At 41.7% G+C, this 20,063-nt stretch overlaps 1 protein-coding gene across 1 annotated transcript; it reads left to right on the forward strand.

Moving 5' to 3' along the window:
* Nucleotides 1–1,486: 1,486 nt before the first annotated feature.
* On the forward strand, nt 1,487–3,870 carry LOC122042226 (ethylene-responsive transcription factor 4-like). The gene is made up of 2 exons (XM_042602236.1): nt 1,487–1,633; nt 3,367–3,870. Exons 1-2 carry the CDS (start codon nt 1,487–1,489, stop codon nt 3,868–3,870), a joined length of 651 nt encoding a protein of 216 aa, XP_042458170.1.
* Nucleotides 3,871–20,063: the final 16,193 nt, after the last annotated feature.

Raw genomic sequence — 20,063 nt, forward strand, 5'->3', positions numbered from 1 at the left:
GCTCAAGGTCTGAAGGAAATAATGAAGTTGTCTATTCATCATTGTGTAAACTCTCTGTTCGTGCTACTGCTCTGCAACCCGTCTTTAAGCAAGCATCTACTTTGTTCAAGTGTCGACTAAGCTTCATCTCCCATATAGTGTCGGTATACATGTACTTTAAAGCTTATATTGTACTTATTTTCTAGTAAGATAGTAGTCTGTTACTATTTTACTCATTTTATTGTGCACACTGCTTCTTTCCGAGATTTTTGGAAAGAAGAGTTTTAGTGAACTGCCCAATGGTGCGATCAAGGATTGCGGATCTTGGAGTAGGAGTCGACATAGGCTCCGAACCAAGTAACCGAAATGAGTCTCTATATTTCGTTGTGTTACTTTGTTTTTAAAAAAGAAAGAGTTTTAAAAAGAGCGATATTCACCGCCCTCGCTCTATCATACTCTTTCGATTCTACAGTTGGTATCAAATCTCGGTAGCTCTGAAATTACTTAACAGTTTTTTGAGCAAATTTTCAAAACCTTTTCTTTTCTTTTAAAAATTTTCTTTTTCTTGTAATCGTATTTCCTTTATCTCGCACTGCTAATCCCAAGACGAGAGTCTTGAAAATTTCTCTTATTATTTCTATGACTGCAAGTATGATAAATTTCTATCAAGAAGGATATAGCATCATCTGACCTCCACTATTCAAAGGGGAGAACTTCAGTTATTGGAAGAATAGAATGGTGTGCTACCTTAAGTCTGACATCGAGCTTTGGTTCACAATACTGAAAGATTGCACACCTCCAATGAAAGATGGAATGCCATTAGAACCAGAAGACTGGACTCCCCCAATGATTAAGAAGGCATAACTAAACTACAAGGCGATCAACACCATCTAGTATGGGCTCACAATGGAAGAGTTGAATTGAGTCGGGCCTTACGACAATGCTAAAGAACTGTGGGACCATCTGGTAAAGCTACACCAAGGTGTTGGATCGAAAGTGCTAGAGGGGGGGGGGGGGGGGGGGGAATAGCACTCTTGCCTTTCACTTTCATTTCAAAAGAATCAGAAATAAAACATACAGCTGAAAAGTAAATAACAAACACACGAACTCCAAGATTTACTTGGTTCGGAGCTTGCGGTGACTCCTACTCCAAGGCTCACGCTCGTTGAGCATTTACTTTGGGCAATCACTATAAGCACGGGAATATTACATTTTGAAATACAATTAAAGTAGTAATAAAGTATATACCGACAACATAAAATAATAAGTTTGAAGCTCCTGGTTATCGGGGTCTTGCTATAGCTTTTCTGGATCGTCTTTTGAGCAGTACGGAGAAGACAAATTGCGATTTCGTTGTTGTTCTTTGCTGCCGCTCGAACCTGCCTTATAAAGCCCGTTGAGGGCTCCCTCAACAGCATGGAGGACACCCTCATCCACGCCGAATCCGCAGCATGGATGAGCTCCGACCCGATCACAGCCTATCCGCCTGAAGGCGCCCTCAACCTCCATGAGGGCGTCCTCACGCCAGTGTCCAGGGCTTCCTCGTGCCAATATCCAGGGAACCCTCAAGCTCCATGAGGGCGCCCTCGCGCCTTGCTACGAGGTTGCTTCTCCAGGTTACTTGAGGCAAACACTCCAATTCACTTCTTGCAAAGTACGTTAGTACAACATACCATGCAGAACAAAGTTAGGACATAATAAGACATAAAATTTATCAGTCGTCGGACTGTCCGGTTCTGACTTCGAATTTCCAACTGGAAACCCTAGGTCGAACCAACGCCTACTATTCCGTCACCAGGGAATGTGTCCTCACCTACTCCACTCAGGAGAGGTTACCTGTTGCCAGTTGATCCTCCAGACCGACTGGACTTTTGCTCAGCGCCCGAGGCTCCAGGACTTTCCGCTGGAGTTCCGCTTCATGACCCGCCCAGTCTTTCACCTGGTTCGCGACACCAGGACTTTCCACCTAGAGTCCTCGACTCTAAGACTTTTGCCCGAAGCCCTTGACCCGCCAAGACTTCCCACCTAGGATTACCACCCCCTAGGACCTAGGGTTTCCTCCCCCTAGGGTTTTCCACCTGCCTAACCGCAGCTAGGACTTTTGCCTAAGTACACTTAGGACTTTCCCGCAATCTCATTTAACTTGTTAGATAACAAAACAACTTAACTATGGACCCTTTGACATAATCAAAACACAGGTTCGACTGTTGGATGCTTCCCGCACCAACAGAAGGAATTGATGAGTCCAAGGTAAATAAAAGAGATTTACTTTTAAATAATTTATTTAATATTAAAATGCTTCCCGAGAGACGGCTTCGCAACTATACGCTCGATTAAAGGACATCCTCAATGACCTCCATCTGATCGGACGCCACCTGGAGAACCGCAACACAATAAGGTACACACTAAATGTTTTTCCACAGAATGCTTTGTGGGCATCAATAGTAGATGCTTACAAAGTTTCTAAGGATCTTTCAATTCTTAAACTAGATGAACTATTTTACGAATTAGAATTACACGAACAGTCTAACTTAAGTCAAGTTGAGAAAGGTATTGCTTTGTATACAGAATCAAGCAAAGAAACCAAGACCAGAGCCAATGAAGAGGAGTTGGTCAACATGGTCCGAAAACTATTAACTAAGAGGAAGTTTAAAAGGAGCACTAAGATGACACCAAACAACCAAACACAAAACAAATAAGAGATGATTTGTTATGGATGCAACAAGAAGGGACATTTCAAAAATGAATGCCCAAATTGGAAGAAAGAAAGGCCCAAGTCGATAAGAAGAAAGAAAGCCCTCCAAGTAATATGGGATGAGCCATCCTCCGATGAATCTGACGTGGAAGAACCGAAGCGCTTGAGCCATCTTGCCCTTATGGCAAGAAATGAAGATTCTGAGTACGAGTCTGAGACCCATACTGAGTCCGAGAGAAGCATGGATCTGTATCCATTTCTAAAGATTCAAATATGATAACAATTTATTCCAAGTCAAATATATTTAAAATAGTTAAATGCTTGTTTCAGAAATTAACAAAGTCTAAAAATCAAAATAATTTACTTCTTAAGGAAATTGACCACCTTAAGGAGCAAGTTAACTTGAGTAGCTTGGTTAACCAAGTTCAAATTGGAACTTCAATTCAAGTTGTAAAACTTGAGGATGAAAATTCTAATTTGAAAGGTCAAGTTGAGCGGCTCAAGAAAATGTTGAAAAAGTTTGGGCTGGGATCCAAGTGTCTAAATATGGTACTTGGATCGCAACGAGTCGTGTACAATAAATCTGGACTCTGCTATTGATGCAGATATGTCTGAGGGACCCTTGAGGAATTAGGAGAAAAAAGAGGGGCATTTTGGTCATTTCATATTTTGAGGGTTTTGGTATTTGAAAGGGCACTATCCATTATAGCAGAAAAAGGGAGTTTGGCTTCGGCTGCCACTATCTCGTTTCTCTTAGCGTCCCTTGCCTCTCTTTATATTCCACCTCACTTCATCTCCTCAAGGGACACGACAATCCAAACATGTACCTAATCGCTGCAACAACACGCCTTATGGCTCTGAGGTCGAAGGATGGCGAGGGAGGCGGAGATCAGGGGAGGGAAGTGCGGTTCCGGGGGAGGAGGAAGCGGTCGTGGGGGCAGTACGTGGTGGAGATCCGTGACCCGGTTAAGAAGAGTTATGTCTGGCTCAGCACCTTCGACGCCACTAAGGAGGTGGCGCGAGCCTACGACGTCACAGTGATCCCGCTCCGTAGTCCCAAGGCCAAGACCAACTTCCCCCTCCCCGCGGCTTCCCTTGCCGCGGCCGACCCCTACAGCACCAGATCCTCCGCCCCTTCCCCATGCGCCGTAGCTGCTTCCTGCCCAGCGCCGGACCTCGATCTTGGTTGTGCGTAAGCCTGCGTCGCCCTGGCGCGACGACTCTCTTTTGTAGAGGCTGTTGTGATGCCGGAGCGCGCAGTAAGGCACAACTACGACAGTTATTTTAGGGCGGTGGTGCCTACTGACCTGCCTAGAATCAAGGACGCAACGCTCTCGAGGAATTATCCAGCATCGTTGATGCCGACAAAAAAGCTTCCCTTTGGGCAGCTAAGCAGCTACCTCCAACTCCATCTTTTCTAGCACCCACAGCTGCCTACTGGTCATCTCTTCTTCCCCGTCTATAGCCATCGCTTCTTTCTGGCCTCGGACGTCGCACTGGCTCCTTGACTCCGACCGACATTGGGCAGATCTCTGATCTACGCCTCTTCCTCGCGGCCCTTGTGGTCAGCCGATGCCGTCCTCCTAGTCGTCCACACTATAGTTTGCTTTCGACACAGATCTGACATCTGATCTACCATTGTGTTTCCGGTCGTCTGCTATGTTTCTGGCCATCGAACCACTGTGTTTTTCCCTTCGTACCACTATTATTATTGTGAGTCGTTGTTACTAACTAGCCTATGAGCCGTTATTATGTGTTGTATTTTAGCCTGCGCGTCGTTGTCATATTTTGACCTACGTGCTGATGTCATATCTTGGCTTGCATGCCATCTTCTGGATCCATCCCTTGTTTGACTCTGCGCAGTCAGAGTCAATGCCATGATCAGCTCACCGTCCACCAGAGGCCCCCCTGGGGCCAGGGTACATTTTTCATTCTTATTCTATACAAATTTCATTACTCTACTATACATTCAGTCCTTTATATATTTGTTGGATCTGCCTCGAGCATCAGGGTATGGGGACTAGGGCAACCCGGTCACTGGCCGCAGGTGATGTTGACCAGATGACTTTTGATAACTTGGTCAACATAGAAAACAGATCATCACCCCCTCTTCACTTTGGGTCATGGAGATGCAGTCAACATTCCAGCCACGTCATCGGTAGTTCCATCTTCTCATATTCCAGATAGGATCATATTGACGTCATTTGTGGGAACTTTGCTTGATCTGGAACGTGAAAATGGATGACAGGTGAAAACCTTGCCATCCTCATGGCCCTGGTGGGTTTCGACAAACATATCATATTCTCCTCACTCCACGGGTATTCGGGAGTCGAGGAACTGAGTTAGATCCTCCGCTGGTCGGAAGGTCAGTTTTTCCGTTATAGTTTTTCTTTTAATCATAGGATCTGCCACAATTCCCCGATCAAAGACCCCCATGCCGATCGACCAGGTTTGAGTTATAATTGAGCCACAGGTTCAATGTTAGAGACTCTCGCACCGATCGACCGAGTTTGAATTATATTTGGACCACGGGCTCAATGTCGAAGACTGCCATGCCGATCGGCCGGGTTTAAATTATATTTGAGTCACGAGCTCAATGCTAAAGACTCGTGTACCGATAGGCTGGGTTTAAATTATATTTGAGCCACGAGCTCAATGCCGAAGACTCCCGTGCCGATCTGCATGGTTTGAATTATATTTGAGCCACGAGCTCAATGCCGAAGACTCCGGTGCTGATTAACTGGGTTTGAGTTATATTTAAGCCACAGACTCAATGTCAGAGATCGAGCACGACTATAAACCCTTGACTCAGAGACTCCTATGCTGATCGGCTAGGTTTGAGTTATATTAGAGTCACAGGCTGTAGAAGTTGAGAGGCGACTATAAACCCTTGAGTCAGAGACTCTAGTGCCGATCGGCTGGGTTTGAGTTATACTAGAGCCATGAGTTCTAGAAGTCGAGAGGTGACTATAAACCCTTGAGTCAGAGACTCCCGTGCCATCAGCCGAGTTTGAGTTATATTAGAGTCACGGGCTCTAGAAGTCGAGCGGCGACTATAGACCCTTGAGACAGAGACTCCCGTGCCGATCAGCCAAGTTTGAGATATACTAGAGTCACAGGCTCTAGAAGTCAAGCGATGACTATAAACCCTTGAGTCAGAGACTCCAATGCTGATCAGCCAGGTTTGAGTTTGTTAAAACTTTTGAGCCGCAAAAATCGCTTTTTGCGTAGCGAAAACCCCGAAGTTCTTAGCCATTGGATCCGTGCGAAGATAAATTTTTTTATGTACTTAGTTTTTCTACTCTAGATCTACTTTAGATCTACATGTCAAGGGATATACCTTTGAAGCGAAGCCCTTCGTAAATCCCGCTTGTCCAAGGTTCTTCGGATCTCAAGTGTGTTCAAGCTGACACACCTCTAGAAGTATCCACATGAACAAGAGATGGAGAGAACAAACTAAGAGTGTGCTAGCACCCTTAGAAGTCACGGCAAGGATGAGAGGGAGAGGGAAGAAGAGAGGAGGAGGAAGATCACTTGAATGAGCACACCAAAAATTATCCACACACTTGTAACTCCTCTCCTCTTTAAGTGGCCGGCCACTCATGGAAGACCAAGAGTCATGGCTCTTGGTTTTCCTCATGAGGTGGCACACACTTGAGCTAGCTTTGATAATGTGGAACACCATCATTGGCCGACTCCATGCCATGTCACAAATGAGGTGGCAAATGGTCAAGTCAAACTTGACCCTTCATCTTCCCTCTCAAGTCAAGTCAAACTTGACCTCTTATCTCCCATGGTTGAACAAATCCAACCTTTGATTCAAGTCAATTTTGATTTAATGAATCTCTATTCATTGAATTAAATTGACTCAATGAATCATAATCTAAATTAGACTCATTGGACACATGAATCAAATTTAATCCAACTCAATTAGTTTAATTTGGATTACTCTTAATCCAATTTGGTTCATTACATGAACCTAATCCTCTAGGTTCATCAAATGAACCTAATCTCCATCTAATTGCCCTTTGTGTGTGACCCTATAGGTTCTTGTAACGTTGGCAATGTTCCTAAACCGATTTAGAAACATAAGTAATGAGCGGTATCTAGCAACACATCATTACTACCCAAGTTACAAGAATGTTGAGATCCAACATCACCTTGTGACTACTAATTGTGACTCTCACAATATATGACAATGTCCTTCTATCCTTGACATATAGATTGATCAATTGAGGCATAGACCGTGCCATCCTCTAATCAATCTATATCTTGAACTCCAAGTAGACTCACTCTAATCAAATGAGCTCAATATCTCATATTGACTCACTTGGGCATGGCCATGCACTTAGTGGTCTCACTCTATCAAGAATCATGATGTCTCTCCCGTCATATAAGAGGGATAGATCCCATCTACACCACTCACATCCCTCTATATAATTTGTTACATACCCAGTAATCGCCTTTATAGTCCACCCAATTACGGGTGACGTTTGACGAAGCCAAAGTATGCAACTCCTTATGTAGGGAACTATGGTGACTTCAGGTCCAAGGACTAATAGTTATACTAATAGTCACATGAGAAAGTATATGACACTCATATAACGATCCATGATACTTTCTCATGGCGGGTCATTCAGTATACATTCTCCAATGCATACCCATGTGTCAACTTGATATCTCTATATCCATGACTTGTGAGATCAAGTCATCGAGTTGACCTACATGCTAGTCTCAACGCATTAACATTGTCCCTGAATGTTAATACTTGACTAGGAATGATTAAGAGTCGTGTTCTCTATATCATCTCACTATCGATTCAACCAATTGATTGATATAGATAAGAACCTTCTACTCAAGGACGATATTATACTTAGTTATTTGGCACCAATACAAGTAAGTATAATAACCATAAAGAAATACCTTTATAAACATATAGGAATATGATACATCAAGTCCATACAACAATCATCACATGATTGGCTCTAGGGCTCTAACTAACAATCTCCCACTAGCACTAGTGCCAATCAGTGTAGGCTCTAAGGCCCAATAACCTAGTGTGACCATCATACTTTCTCTGTGCCAAAGCCTTGGTCAAGGGATCAGCGATGTTAGCCTCTCTGCGTACTCTACAAATCTTCATATCTCCTCTATCGATAATCTCTCGAATGAGATGGAAGCGCCGTAGTATGTGTTTGGTCCGCTGGTGTGAGCGAGGTTCCTTAGCCTATGCAATTGCTCCATTGTTGTCACAATAGAGCTCTATAGGATCAGCTATGCTAGGAACCACCCCAAGCTCAGTAATGAACTTGCGGATCCAAACTGCCTCCTTTGCTGCTTTTGATGCAGCAATATACTCAGCCTCTATTGTAGAATCAATAACTGTGTCCTGCTTCGAACTCTTCCAGCTCACAACACCACCATTTAAGCAAAACACGAATCCTGACTATGATCTATAATCATCCTAGTCAGTTTGGAAGCTAGCATCACTGTAACCCTTTACAGCTAGCTCGTCATCGCTTTCATATATCAAGAAATATTCTTTAGTCCTTCTCAAGTACTTAAGAATATTCTTGACCGCTCGTCATGCTCAAAGAATACGAAACATCAGGACGAGTACATAGCATGACGTACATAATAGATCCTATGGCTGAAGCATAAGGGATCTTATCCATGCGGTCTCTCTCCTCTCTAAAAGAGGGACCTTGAGTCTTTGAAAGACTCACACCATGTAACATTGGCAGAAATCCTTTCTTGGGATTCTACATGGCAAACCGTAGTAATACCTTGTCAATATATGTATTCTGACTTAAGTCAAGCAATCTCTTAGATCTATCTCTATAGATCTTTATGCCTAGAATACGGGCAGCTTCACCTAAGTCCTTCATTGAGAAATAATTCCCTAGCCAAGTCTTTACAGACTGTAGTAAAGGGATGTCATTCCCAATGAGTAGTATGCCATCCACATACAATAAAAGGAAGACAACTGTGCTCCCAACAACCTTCTTGTAGACACAGGATTCATCTTCATTCTTGATGAAATCAAACTGTTTGATTGCATCATCAAATCGAAGATTCCAGCTTCGAGAAGCTTGCTTTAGTCCATAAATGGACTTATGCAGCTTGCACACTCTGTCAGTATGGTATGGATCTACAAAACCCTCAGGTTGTGTCATGTACACATCCTTGAGCAAGTTTCCATTCAGAAACACGATTTTGACATCCATATGCCAGATCTCATAATCGTGGTATGCTGCAATAGCAAGAATGATCCGAATGGACTTAAACATCGCTACTGGAGAAAAAGTTTCATCATAGTCAATACCATGAATTTGCTTGAAACCTTTAGCTACCAGACGACCCTTATATATAAGTCCATCCATGTCAGTCTTTCTCTTAAAGACCTACTTACACCCAATGGGTTTGACCCCTTCAGGTGGATCAACCAAAGTCCATACTTGGTTGGTGTACATGGATTCCATCTCGGATCTCATGGCCTCTAGCCATTTCTCATAATCTGAGCTCATCACAGCTTCCTGATAGGAGGTAGGCTCATTCTCAACGAGCATAACGTCATCATGGTCAGACAAGAGAAATGAGTATCTCTCAGGCTGACGATGTACCCTATCAGACCTGCGAAGAGGTAGGTCTACTTGAACTGGTTGTTGTTCCTCAACTCCTTGTGGAACAATCTCATCATTCACAACACTTTATGGTTCCAGTTCAACTTCCATCAAGGCTTCAGTGCCATGGTCCATATCTTGAACTTTTTCAAGTTTGAACGTACTCCCACTAGTTTTTTCTAGAAACAAAGTCCCTTTCTAGAAATATCCCAGTCTTAGCCACAACTACTTTGTATTGACTGGGAATATAGAAGTAATATCCCTTAGTTTCCTTGGGATATCCTATAAAATAGCACTTATCAGATTTGGGTCCCAATTTGTCTGAGACTTGACGTTGAACGTAAGCTTCACAACCCCAAATCCTCATAAAAGACACCTGGGCATCTCTCCCAGTCCATATCCTATATGGTGTCTTTATCACAGCTTTGGATGAAACACGGTTAAGTATGAAGGCTGCTGTGTCTAGAGCATAGCCCCAAAGAGATATAGGAAGATCTGTGTGACTTATCATAGATCGCACCATATCTAATAGGGTACGATTTCTCCTTTCAGATACACCATTCCACTGTGGTGTTCCAAGAGGAGTGAGTTGGGATAAAATCCCACACTCATCTAGATAGTCATGAAACTCATGGCTAAGGTATTCACCACCTCGATCTGATCGAAGTATCTTAATACTTTTGCCAAGCTGGTTTTGTACTTCATTCTTGAATGCTTTGAACTTTTCAAAGGATTCAGACTTATGTATCATCAAATACACATAACCATATCTACTGAAGTCATCAGTAAATGTAATGAAGTACCTATAACCACCTCTGACAGCGACATTGAAAGGGCCACACACATCACTATGTATAAGTCCTAGCAAGTCAGTCGCTCTCTCGCTGTTTCCACTAAAGGGAGTCTTGGTCATCTTGCCCAGTAGGCATGACTCGCATATCTCATATGATTCAAAATCAAATGAGTCCAGCAAACCATCTTTATGGAGCCGGGATAAGCGTTTGTCATTTATATGACCTAAGCGACAATGCCAGAGATAGGTTTGGTTCATTTCATTTGATTTGAACCTTTTGGTACTTGATCCTGTCCGAATGCCGAATCAACGGACGCTGGGCACGTGGTGCTCCTCAGCTGCTGACGTGGATCTTTGACTAGTTGCATGAACCTCCGGCGAACCTGCACAGAAGCCAGGCCGGGAAGGGGTTCCCGGCGGCGACCCTCCGACGCTCAAGTCAGGCAAGCAAGTAGTAAAACAAGTGGCTCCAAAGTTGTATATTGCGTACCTCCGGCGAAGTGTGAGGCTCTTTATATAGAGAGGTGAAAGAGCTCCTGCATGTCCTCCGAGGCGCATACGTGTCCTCAACCCATACCTAGGTATGTGTCTGTCAGAAAGCTTACCTGACCCATACTGCTACAGTCAAAGCATGTCCTTGATGGGACAACGGAACCCCCTGTCATAAGATTTGGAGTATGGCCTACATGTGGAACATACCCACTGTCAGAAAAAGATGTCCCTTGTCCTTTTCGACTTGGTTCCCGAACTAACGTCCGACCGGCCTGCCTCCGAGCGTCCGGTCGGCTCGCATCCGCCATACGTCCGACCATGCACATACATATAACGGTCTAGGAAGATTCTCGATGAGGGTGCTTTGTAGAGACTATTAGCAGTATGCTACCTCGTGTATTAGGCCAAGCGATCCGCTTGGCTATGTGCTATTGTCCGTTGAGCGCCGAAACCCTGACTTTCGACAGGGCGCCTATAACCATCACCTAGACCCCGGTCGGCCGGTCAGCCCACCCCCTCTCCGGCCGGGCATCTGCCATTTTGACTTCCACGTGGCGTTGACCCCACCGGACGGGGGTCCCCTGTTCTTACAACCGGATCAGTACTTATGTTATAGATGGGGTTCTCTAAGTCTAGAATGTAGAGTCCGTTCATCAGAGGTGCACTACAATAGAACATATTGTTTAAATAGATGGACAACATTTGTTCTTTATTATAAACAAAAAACCTTTCTTGTCTAAACAAGAAACTGAAATGATGTTCTTGGTAAGAGCAGTCACATAACAACATTCATCTAATTCTAGTACAAGCTCAAAGGGCAGAGATAGATAGTAAGTCTCTACAACAACAGCAGCAACCCGTGCTCCATTTCTTACTCATAGGTCCACCTCGCCCTTTGTCAATGTCCGACTATTTCTCAGCGCCTGCACATTAGTACAAATGTGAGAAGTATATCCGGTATCCAATACCCATGATGCAGAAATAGATAGATTGACTTTTATAACATATATACCTGAAGTAGAAGTCTCACTTCTCTTCTTCTTGAGATCTTCCAGATATACTTTGCAGTTCCTCTTCTAGTACCCGGTCTGACCGCAGTGGAAGCAGGTAGCATCCTTAGGAACCCCTCCTTTAGGTTTCAGTGCCTTGCCTTTGCCCTTGGCTTGGGACTTTCCCTTACCTTTAGGCTTGCCCTTGCCTTTATGCTTTTGCACCATCAAAATGGAGTTGGGCTTTACCTTCTTAAGGTTTAGCTCAGCAGTTCTCAACATGCTTAGCAGCTCAGACAGTGGCTTGTCAATTTCGTTCATGTTGTAATTCATGACAAATTGACTGTAGCTCTCTGTCAAGGATTGCAAGATCAAGTCTGTGACCAGCTCTTGGCCAAGTGGGAATCCCAACCTCTGTAGGTTTTCTATGTACCCAATCATCTTGAGCACATATGGACCTACGGGAGTCCCATCTTGCATCTTGCACTGAAACAGTGCCTTGGAGATCTTGAATCTCTCGTGCCTTGCTTGTCCTTGATATAGTTGACAAAGATGTTCAACCATATCATAAGCTGACATCAACTCATGTTGCTTCTGAAGCTCAGAGTTAATGGTTGCAAGCATGAGGCATGCCACATCTAATGCATCATCTTGATGCTTCTTGTAAGCATCTCGGTTAGCTCGCGTGGCAGTGGTAGGAGGTGCCTCCGGAATGGGCTGCTCCAGGACGTACAGTTTTCTCTCTTGAGTGAGAACAATTCTCAGATTCCTATACCAATCCAGGAAATTAGCTCCATTGAGATTGTCCTTGTCAATGACAGAATGCAGGGAGAAGGTGTTCGTGTTTGTCGACATGGCAATCTACAACAGAAATAATGCAGAAAATAAATATCATATTCCAAATAGCATTTAATTAGACCTTTAATTAAATGATGCTCCCACTGAATTATAGAACCTTTTGTAGAATCAAGTCATGGATGTGGTCAAACCACACTTACTAGATTCTTCCAACTAGCTATAATTCTTGTGGGACAAGATCCACATCATACTACGCCTTGAGTTAGCTTTGGCTAAATCGCCTAAGACTTAGTATGATCGGTAAGTAACTAATTACCAATTACATCTCTATGCAACTCTTGTTTATAGGATCAAGATCCTCACTTATATTAAAACTTGAGTTAGCTTCGGCTAAATTGCCCAAAATTTAATATAAATGTGATTTTGTCCTATTTTCCAACCATTGAAAAAATGTCTATAGTTATGTCCAATCCAATTGAGTTAACTAGTTATACTCAATCTAATTAAGTTTGTACTCTCCCATGCTTTGATAGGCGGGACCAAGATTGTCCCTCCGCACCCTACCAAGATAATATATGTTGCTCTGCTTTGACAGATTCAACAACAACAAATGATCGAGGTAGTGATGGGTATCAGTGTTGGGATTTTCAAGCCGCAAAAACCTCTTTTTGCGTTACGGAAACCCCGAAATCCCATGCCACCGGATCCGTGCGAATATTAAAATTTTACATGTACAAGTTTTTTAATCCTAGATCTACTTTAGATCTACATGTTTAGGAGTTTATACCTTTGATGCGAAGCCCTTCGCTTATCCCGCTCGTCCAAGGTTCGCCGGATCTCAAGGGTGTCAAGTGAACACCCCTCTATGTGTATCCACACGAAAAAAAGGTGGAAAAGAAACCTTAGAGTGTGCTAGCACCCTTGAAAGTTTCGGCCAAGGTGGAGGAGAGGGAGAGAAGAAGGAGCAAGGAGGAAGAAGATGAAATCAATGAGCACAAAATTGTAACTCACACTCATATAAAGGTGGTCGGCCACTTTAGAGGCTTTAAACCTCCATGGGATATCAAGAGTCACAACTCTTGATCTCCCTCATAAGGTGGCACACACATGTACTATCCTTGATGATGTGGAACATCATCATTGGCCCACCTTATGCCAACTCACAAATGAGGTGGCATTGGTCAAGTCAAACTTGACCTTTCATCTTCCCTCTCAAGTCAAGTCAAACTTGACCACTTCTCTCCCATGGTTGATCAAATCTAACCATTTGATTCAAATCAATTTAATATAATGAATCTCTATTCATTGATTAAATTGATTCAATGAAATATAATCTAAATTAGATCCATTAAACACATGAATCAAATAGAGTCTAACTCAATTAGTTTAATTTGGATTACTCTTAATTCATTTGATTCATCACATGAACCTAATCCTCTAGGTACATCAAATGAACATAATCTCCATCTAATTTCTCTTTGTGTGTGACCCTATAGGTTCTTGTAATGTTGGCAATACTCCTAAACCCATTTAGAAGCATAAGTAATGAGCGGTATCTAGCAACACATCATTACTACACAAGTTACAAGAATGTTGAGATCCAACATCACCTTGTGACTACTAATTGTGACTCTTCACAATATATGACAAGTGCCCTTCTATTCTTGACATCTAGATTGATCAATTTGAGGTATAGACGGTGTCATCCTCTGATCAATCTAAATCTTGAACTCCAAGTAGACTCACTATAATCAAATGAGCTCAATATCTTATATTGACTCATTTGGGCATGACCATGCACTTAGTGGTCTCACTCTATCAAGAATAACGATGTCACTCCCGTTATATAGGAGGGATAGATCCCATCTACATCACTCACATCCCTCCGTATAATTTGTTACATACCCAGTAATCGCCTTTATAGTCCACCCAGTTACAAGTGACGTTTGACAAACCCAAAGTATGCAACTCCTTATGTAGGGAACCATGGTGACTTCAGGTCCAAGGACTAATCTCATTGTCCTTGAATGTTAATACTTGACTAGGAATGATTAAGAGTAGTGTTCTCTATATCATCTCACTATCGATTCAACAAATCGATGATATAGATAAGAACCTTCTACTCAAGGACGCTATTATACTTAGTTATTTGAAACCAATACAAGTAAGTATAATAACCATAACGAAAATGTCTTTATAAACATAGGAATATGATACAATGAGTCCATACAACAATCATCATATGATTGACTCTAGGGCTCTAACTAACAATCAGAACTTGGTAGGCATTTCGAGTTGATTTGATTAAGATCTAATCTAATCGTTAATGTGTATCATATACGCATCAAGACACTAATTATCCTACACTGGCATGCATCACATACACATAAGAAATGAATAATTATTAAATTTTGATTAGGTCATGACCCTACTATGATCTTCTCAAGCCAATGAGAAGATCGGACAGTCAACCTAGGGTCAACAACTTCTTCAAGCTCCTTCCTTTGACCGCCATGTGTTGCTCGCACCCTCCTCGTCGTTCCTTCTCGAGTGGACCTTCCACCGCTCCATTTTTGTACATTACAAATATGAAACTCGAGTTACATTCGAGTCTAAAACTATTTTACAACAGGAATATAAAAGGAGAGGTACGACGCGCAGGTCGCATATAACAAATACAACACGCACAACAGACAAAAATGGCACGCATGCCATATTATGAATTACAACACACTTTGTCCAATCAAATTGGATTTTTTGGCCATGATCATCACAAAATCATACATAATTCTAAATTATGTATTTTACATAAATTTCTATAATTTTACTACTGTTTTTACAATTTTATGAGTTACAATTTCCCGGCGGTCCCGTTTAGTGATTTTCGGGCGCGATCGCAGGACAATGCCCCTTGCGGGGTTAGGGGCAACACCCCTTCTCGTGAAATGAGTATCACGAGTGTTCTACTACGATCTAACAGTGCCTTAAGCCGTTGTCCCAAAACAATTTGGGCGAGAACTTGCCATTTCGGAAAATTTTTCTCGGTAATCAAAGCCTACAAGTGTCCTAGCACTCGTTGCTTCGCCTCTACAAGAAAAATACTCATAAAAATCATAAAAATCGTAAACTTACAGATCTGTAACTTTTCATAAAAATTAAAATAAAAATAAGTACATGCTTTGCACGTGGCTCTGATACCACTGTTAGAACTTTCGAGCTGCAAAAACCGTTTTTTGCGTTACGGAAATCCCGAAGTTCTTAGCCATTGGATCCGTGCGAAGATAAAATTTTTCATGTATTTAGTTTTTCTACTCTAGATCTACTTTAGATCTACATGTCAAGGGATATACCTTTGAAGTGAAGCCCTTCGTAAATCCCGCTCATCCAAGGTTCTTCGGATCTCAAGTGTGTTCAAGCGGACACACCTCTAGAAGTATCCTCATGAACAAGAGATGGAGAGAACAAACTAAGAGTGTGCTAGCACCCTTATAAGTCACGGCAAGGATGAGAGGGAGAGGGAAGAAGAGAGGAGGAGGAAGATCACTTGAATGAGCACGCCAAAAATTATCCACACACTTGTAACTCCTCTCCTCTTTAAGTGGCCGACCACTCATGGAAGACCAAGAGTCATGGCTCTTGGTTTTCCTCATGAGGTGGCACACACTTGAGCTAGCTTTGATGATGTGGAACACCATCATTGGCCGACCCCAAGCCATGTAACAAATGAGGTGGCAAATGGTCATGTCAAACTTGACCCTTCATCTTCCCTCTCAAGTCAAGTCAAACTTGACCTCTTATCTCCCATGGTTGAACAAATCTAACCTTTGATTTAAGTCAATTTTGATTTAATGAATCTCTATTCATTGAATTAAATTGACTCAATGAATCATAATCTAAATTAGACTAATTGAACACATGAATCAAATTGAGTCTAACTCAATTAGTTTAATTTGGATTACTCTTAATCCAATTTGGTTCATCACATGAACCTAATCCTCTAGGTTCATCAAATGAACCTAATCTCCATCTAATTGCTCTTTGTGTGTGACCCTATAGGTTCTTGTAACGTTGGCAATGTTCCTAAACCGATTTAGAAACATAAGTAATGAGCGGTATCTAGCAACACATCATTACTACCCAAGTTACAAGAATGTTGAGATCCAACATCACCTTGTGACTACTAATTGTGACTCTCATAATATATGACAATGTCCTTCTATCATTGACATATAGATTGATCAATTGAGGCATAGACCGTGTCATCCTCTAATCAATCTATATCTTGAACTCCAAGTAGACTCACTCTAATCAAATGAGCTCAATATCTCATATTGACTCACTTGGGCATGGCCATGCACTTAGTGGTCTCACTCTATCAAGAATCATGATATCTCTCTCGTCATATAAGAGGGATAGATCCCATCTACACCACTCACATCCCTCTATATAATTTGTTACATACCCAGTAATCGCCTTTATAGTCCACCCAATTACGGGTGACGTTTGACGAAGCCAAAGTATGCAACTCCTTATGTAGGGAACTATGGTGACTTCAGGTCCAAGGACTAATAGTTATACTAATAGTCACATGAGAAAGTATATGACACTCATATAACGATCCATGATACTTTCTCATGGCGGGTCATTCAGTATACATTCTCCAATGCATACCCATGTGTCAACTTGATATCTCTATATCCATGACTTATGAGATCAAGTTATCGAGTTGACCTACATGCTAGTCTCAGCGCATTAACATTGTCCCTGAATATTAATACTTGACTAGGAATAATTAAGAGTAGTGTTTTCTATATCATCTCACTATCGATTCAACCAATCGATTGATATAGATAAGAACCTTCTACTCAAGGATGATATTATACTTAGTTATTTGACACCAATACAAGTAAGTATAATAACCATAAAGAAATGCCTTTATAAACATATAGGAATATGATACATCAAGTCCATAAAACAATCATCACATGATTGGCTCTAGGGCTCTAACTAACAGAGTTATATTAGAGCCACGAGCTCTAGAAGTCGAGCGACGACTATAAACCCTTGAGTTAGAGACTCTCATGCCATCGGCCAGGTTTGAGTTATATTAGAGCCACAGGCTCTAGAAGTCGAGCGACGACTATAAACCCTTGAGTCAGAGACTCCTGTGCCGATCGACCGGGTTTGAGTTATATTAGAGCCATGGGCTCTAGAAGTCGAGCGTCGACTATAAACCCTTGAGTCAGAGACTCCTATGTCGATTAGTCGGGTTTGAGTTATATTAGAGCCACGGGCTCTAGAAGTCGAGCGACTACTATAAACCCTTGAGTCAGAGACTCCCGTGCCTATCGGTCGGGTTTGAGTTATATTTGAACCACGAGCTCAGCGTTAGACTCTTGTATCGACCGACCGAGGTATCAGACCCCTTATCTCCCTCGTCTAGGGTCGAGCGATTTTCACTGGTCTCGGACCAACATATCGGATCTCTTATCTCCCCCGTTCGGGGTTGAGCGGTCTTCACTGGTCTCAGATCAACTTATTGGATCTCCTATCTCTCCCATTCAGGGTCGAGCCGTCTTCACTCGTCTTGGACCTGTTGGTTGGTCCTAGGAAGATCGTACCGGTTCCACTGTATAAAAATTTTGTACAAGTGTCAAACTTTTCCTAACAACCTATTGTGTTCTTTAGAAATTAAATTCGGAATCGCAAACGGAACTTAATTAACATTATTGATTCCAAATTTAACTTATCTGTTCTTAATGGTTTAGACTTGGATCGCAAACGATGCTTAACATTATTGATCCAAATCCACCTATGTTATAAATTCAATTAAATATTAATTTCTAAAATTGGCTTCCAGGTTAAACATGGAGAGGCACTAGGTCTTCTTGGATATGGGAGCAACCACCACTTCCTAGACAAAGCCTTTTGAAGAAATTTAATATTTAATTTCCTTATATAACTCTAGGTTTAACCAAAAGGAACAATCGAATCACAAGATCGAAAAACAAAACAAAAGAAACACAACATCGAATATCTAATCCGAAAATCTAGAATCACTAGCCTCTTGTGTTTGGAATTCATACAAAGAAAAACTAGTATGATGCGGAAAATAATTACTAGTTATACCTTTCTTTGCAAGTAAACAACCTCTTGATCTTCTACCGTATTCCTCTTCTAATCTCGGATGTTGTGTGGGCAACGATCTTCCGAGATGAGAACCACCCAAGCCCTTCTTTCCTTTTCACCAAGTTTCGGCCACCAAAGCTCCTCCAAGGATGTAGAGGTCCGGCCACCAACCTTCAAGCACTAAGGGATGAAAGAGCAAAGCCTCCTTTCTCTCCTTCTTCTCCTAGCTAGAACCGGTCACCAACAAGAGCTCCAAGAGATAGATGAACCGGCCTCTAAAGAAGAAGAAAAGAGGAGGATATGGCTGGCCACACCAAGGAAGAAGAGAGGAGAGGAAAATAGAATAGAGTGATTGGCCATGAAGGCACCCCTACTCTCTCTTTTATAATCCTTGGTCTTGGCAAATAAGGAAAATTTAAATAAAACCTTCCTTAATTTCTTTGCCATGAAAAGGAAAATTTAATTAATTAAAATCAAATTCCTTTTCTTAAATCATATGGCCGGCCACCTTAAAGCTCCAAACAAGGAAAGTTTTAACAACACAAGAATTAAAACTTCCTAATTTGTTTCCGAAAATTTTAATAAAAAATTCTCTAACAATTTTTCCCTTCATGGTTGGTTATAAAAGGAAATTAAAATCTCTCTTATTAAAACATGTGGATGATTTCCAAAAAGGAAAGTTTTCTCTAAAATTAAAATCTCCTTTCAATCTACAAATAAGGAAAGATATCTAATCTTTCTCTTAATCTTTTGTAGAAAACTATAAAAGGAAATATTTAATTTTTAAACTCTTCTTTTAAATTATTGCTTCCACATAAGGAAAGATTTTAAACAAATAAAAAATCCTTTTAATATGATGTGGTCGGCCACACCAAGCTTGGGTTCAAGCTAGGGCCGACCACACCATCTTACTCATCCTAATTGCTTTGGCCGACCCAAGCTTGGGTCCCAAGCTTGCTTGGCCGACCCCATTAGGATGGGTATAAGTTGGGTAAGAAGTGGGTATGTGGTGGGTATAATTCTCTATATACAAGAGGCTACGATAGGGACCGAGAGGAGGAATTGGTTTTGATCTCCCGATGAAATTAAGCTTCCCGTGTTCGCCTCAAACACCTAACTTAATTTCATCAATAATAATTCATTCCACTAAAGAATTATTATTGAACTACCACACCAATCCCAAATTACATTTTGGGCTCCTTCTTATTATGAGTGTGTTAGTCTCCCTGTGTTTAAGATGTTGAATGTCCACTAATTAAATGAGTTACTGACAACTCACTTAATTAATATCTCAATCCAAGAGTAGTACCACTCATCCTTATCGTCATGTCGGACTAAGTCCGCCTGCAGGGTTTAACATGACAATCCTTATGAGCTCCTCTTGGGGACATTATCAACCTAGATTACTAGGACACAGTTTCCTTCTATAATCAACAACACACACTATAAGTAATATCATTTCCCAACTTATCGGGCCTATTGATTTATCGAGCTAAATCTCACTCTTTGATAAGTCAAAGAAATAAATACTAAATATATGTGTTTGTTATTATATTAGGATTAAG

Source organism: Zingiber officinale, chromosome 1B, assembly GCF_018446385.1.
Source record: "Zingiber officinale cultivar Zhangliang chromosome 1B, Zo_v1.1, whole genome shotgun sequence".
In the NCBI taxonomy this organism is placed as follows: domain Eukaryota; kingdom Viridiplantae; phylum Streptophyta; class Magnoliopsida; order Zingiberales; family Zingiberaceae; genus Zingiber; species Zingiber officinale.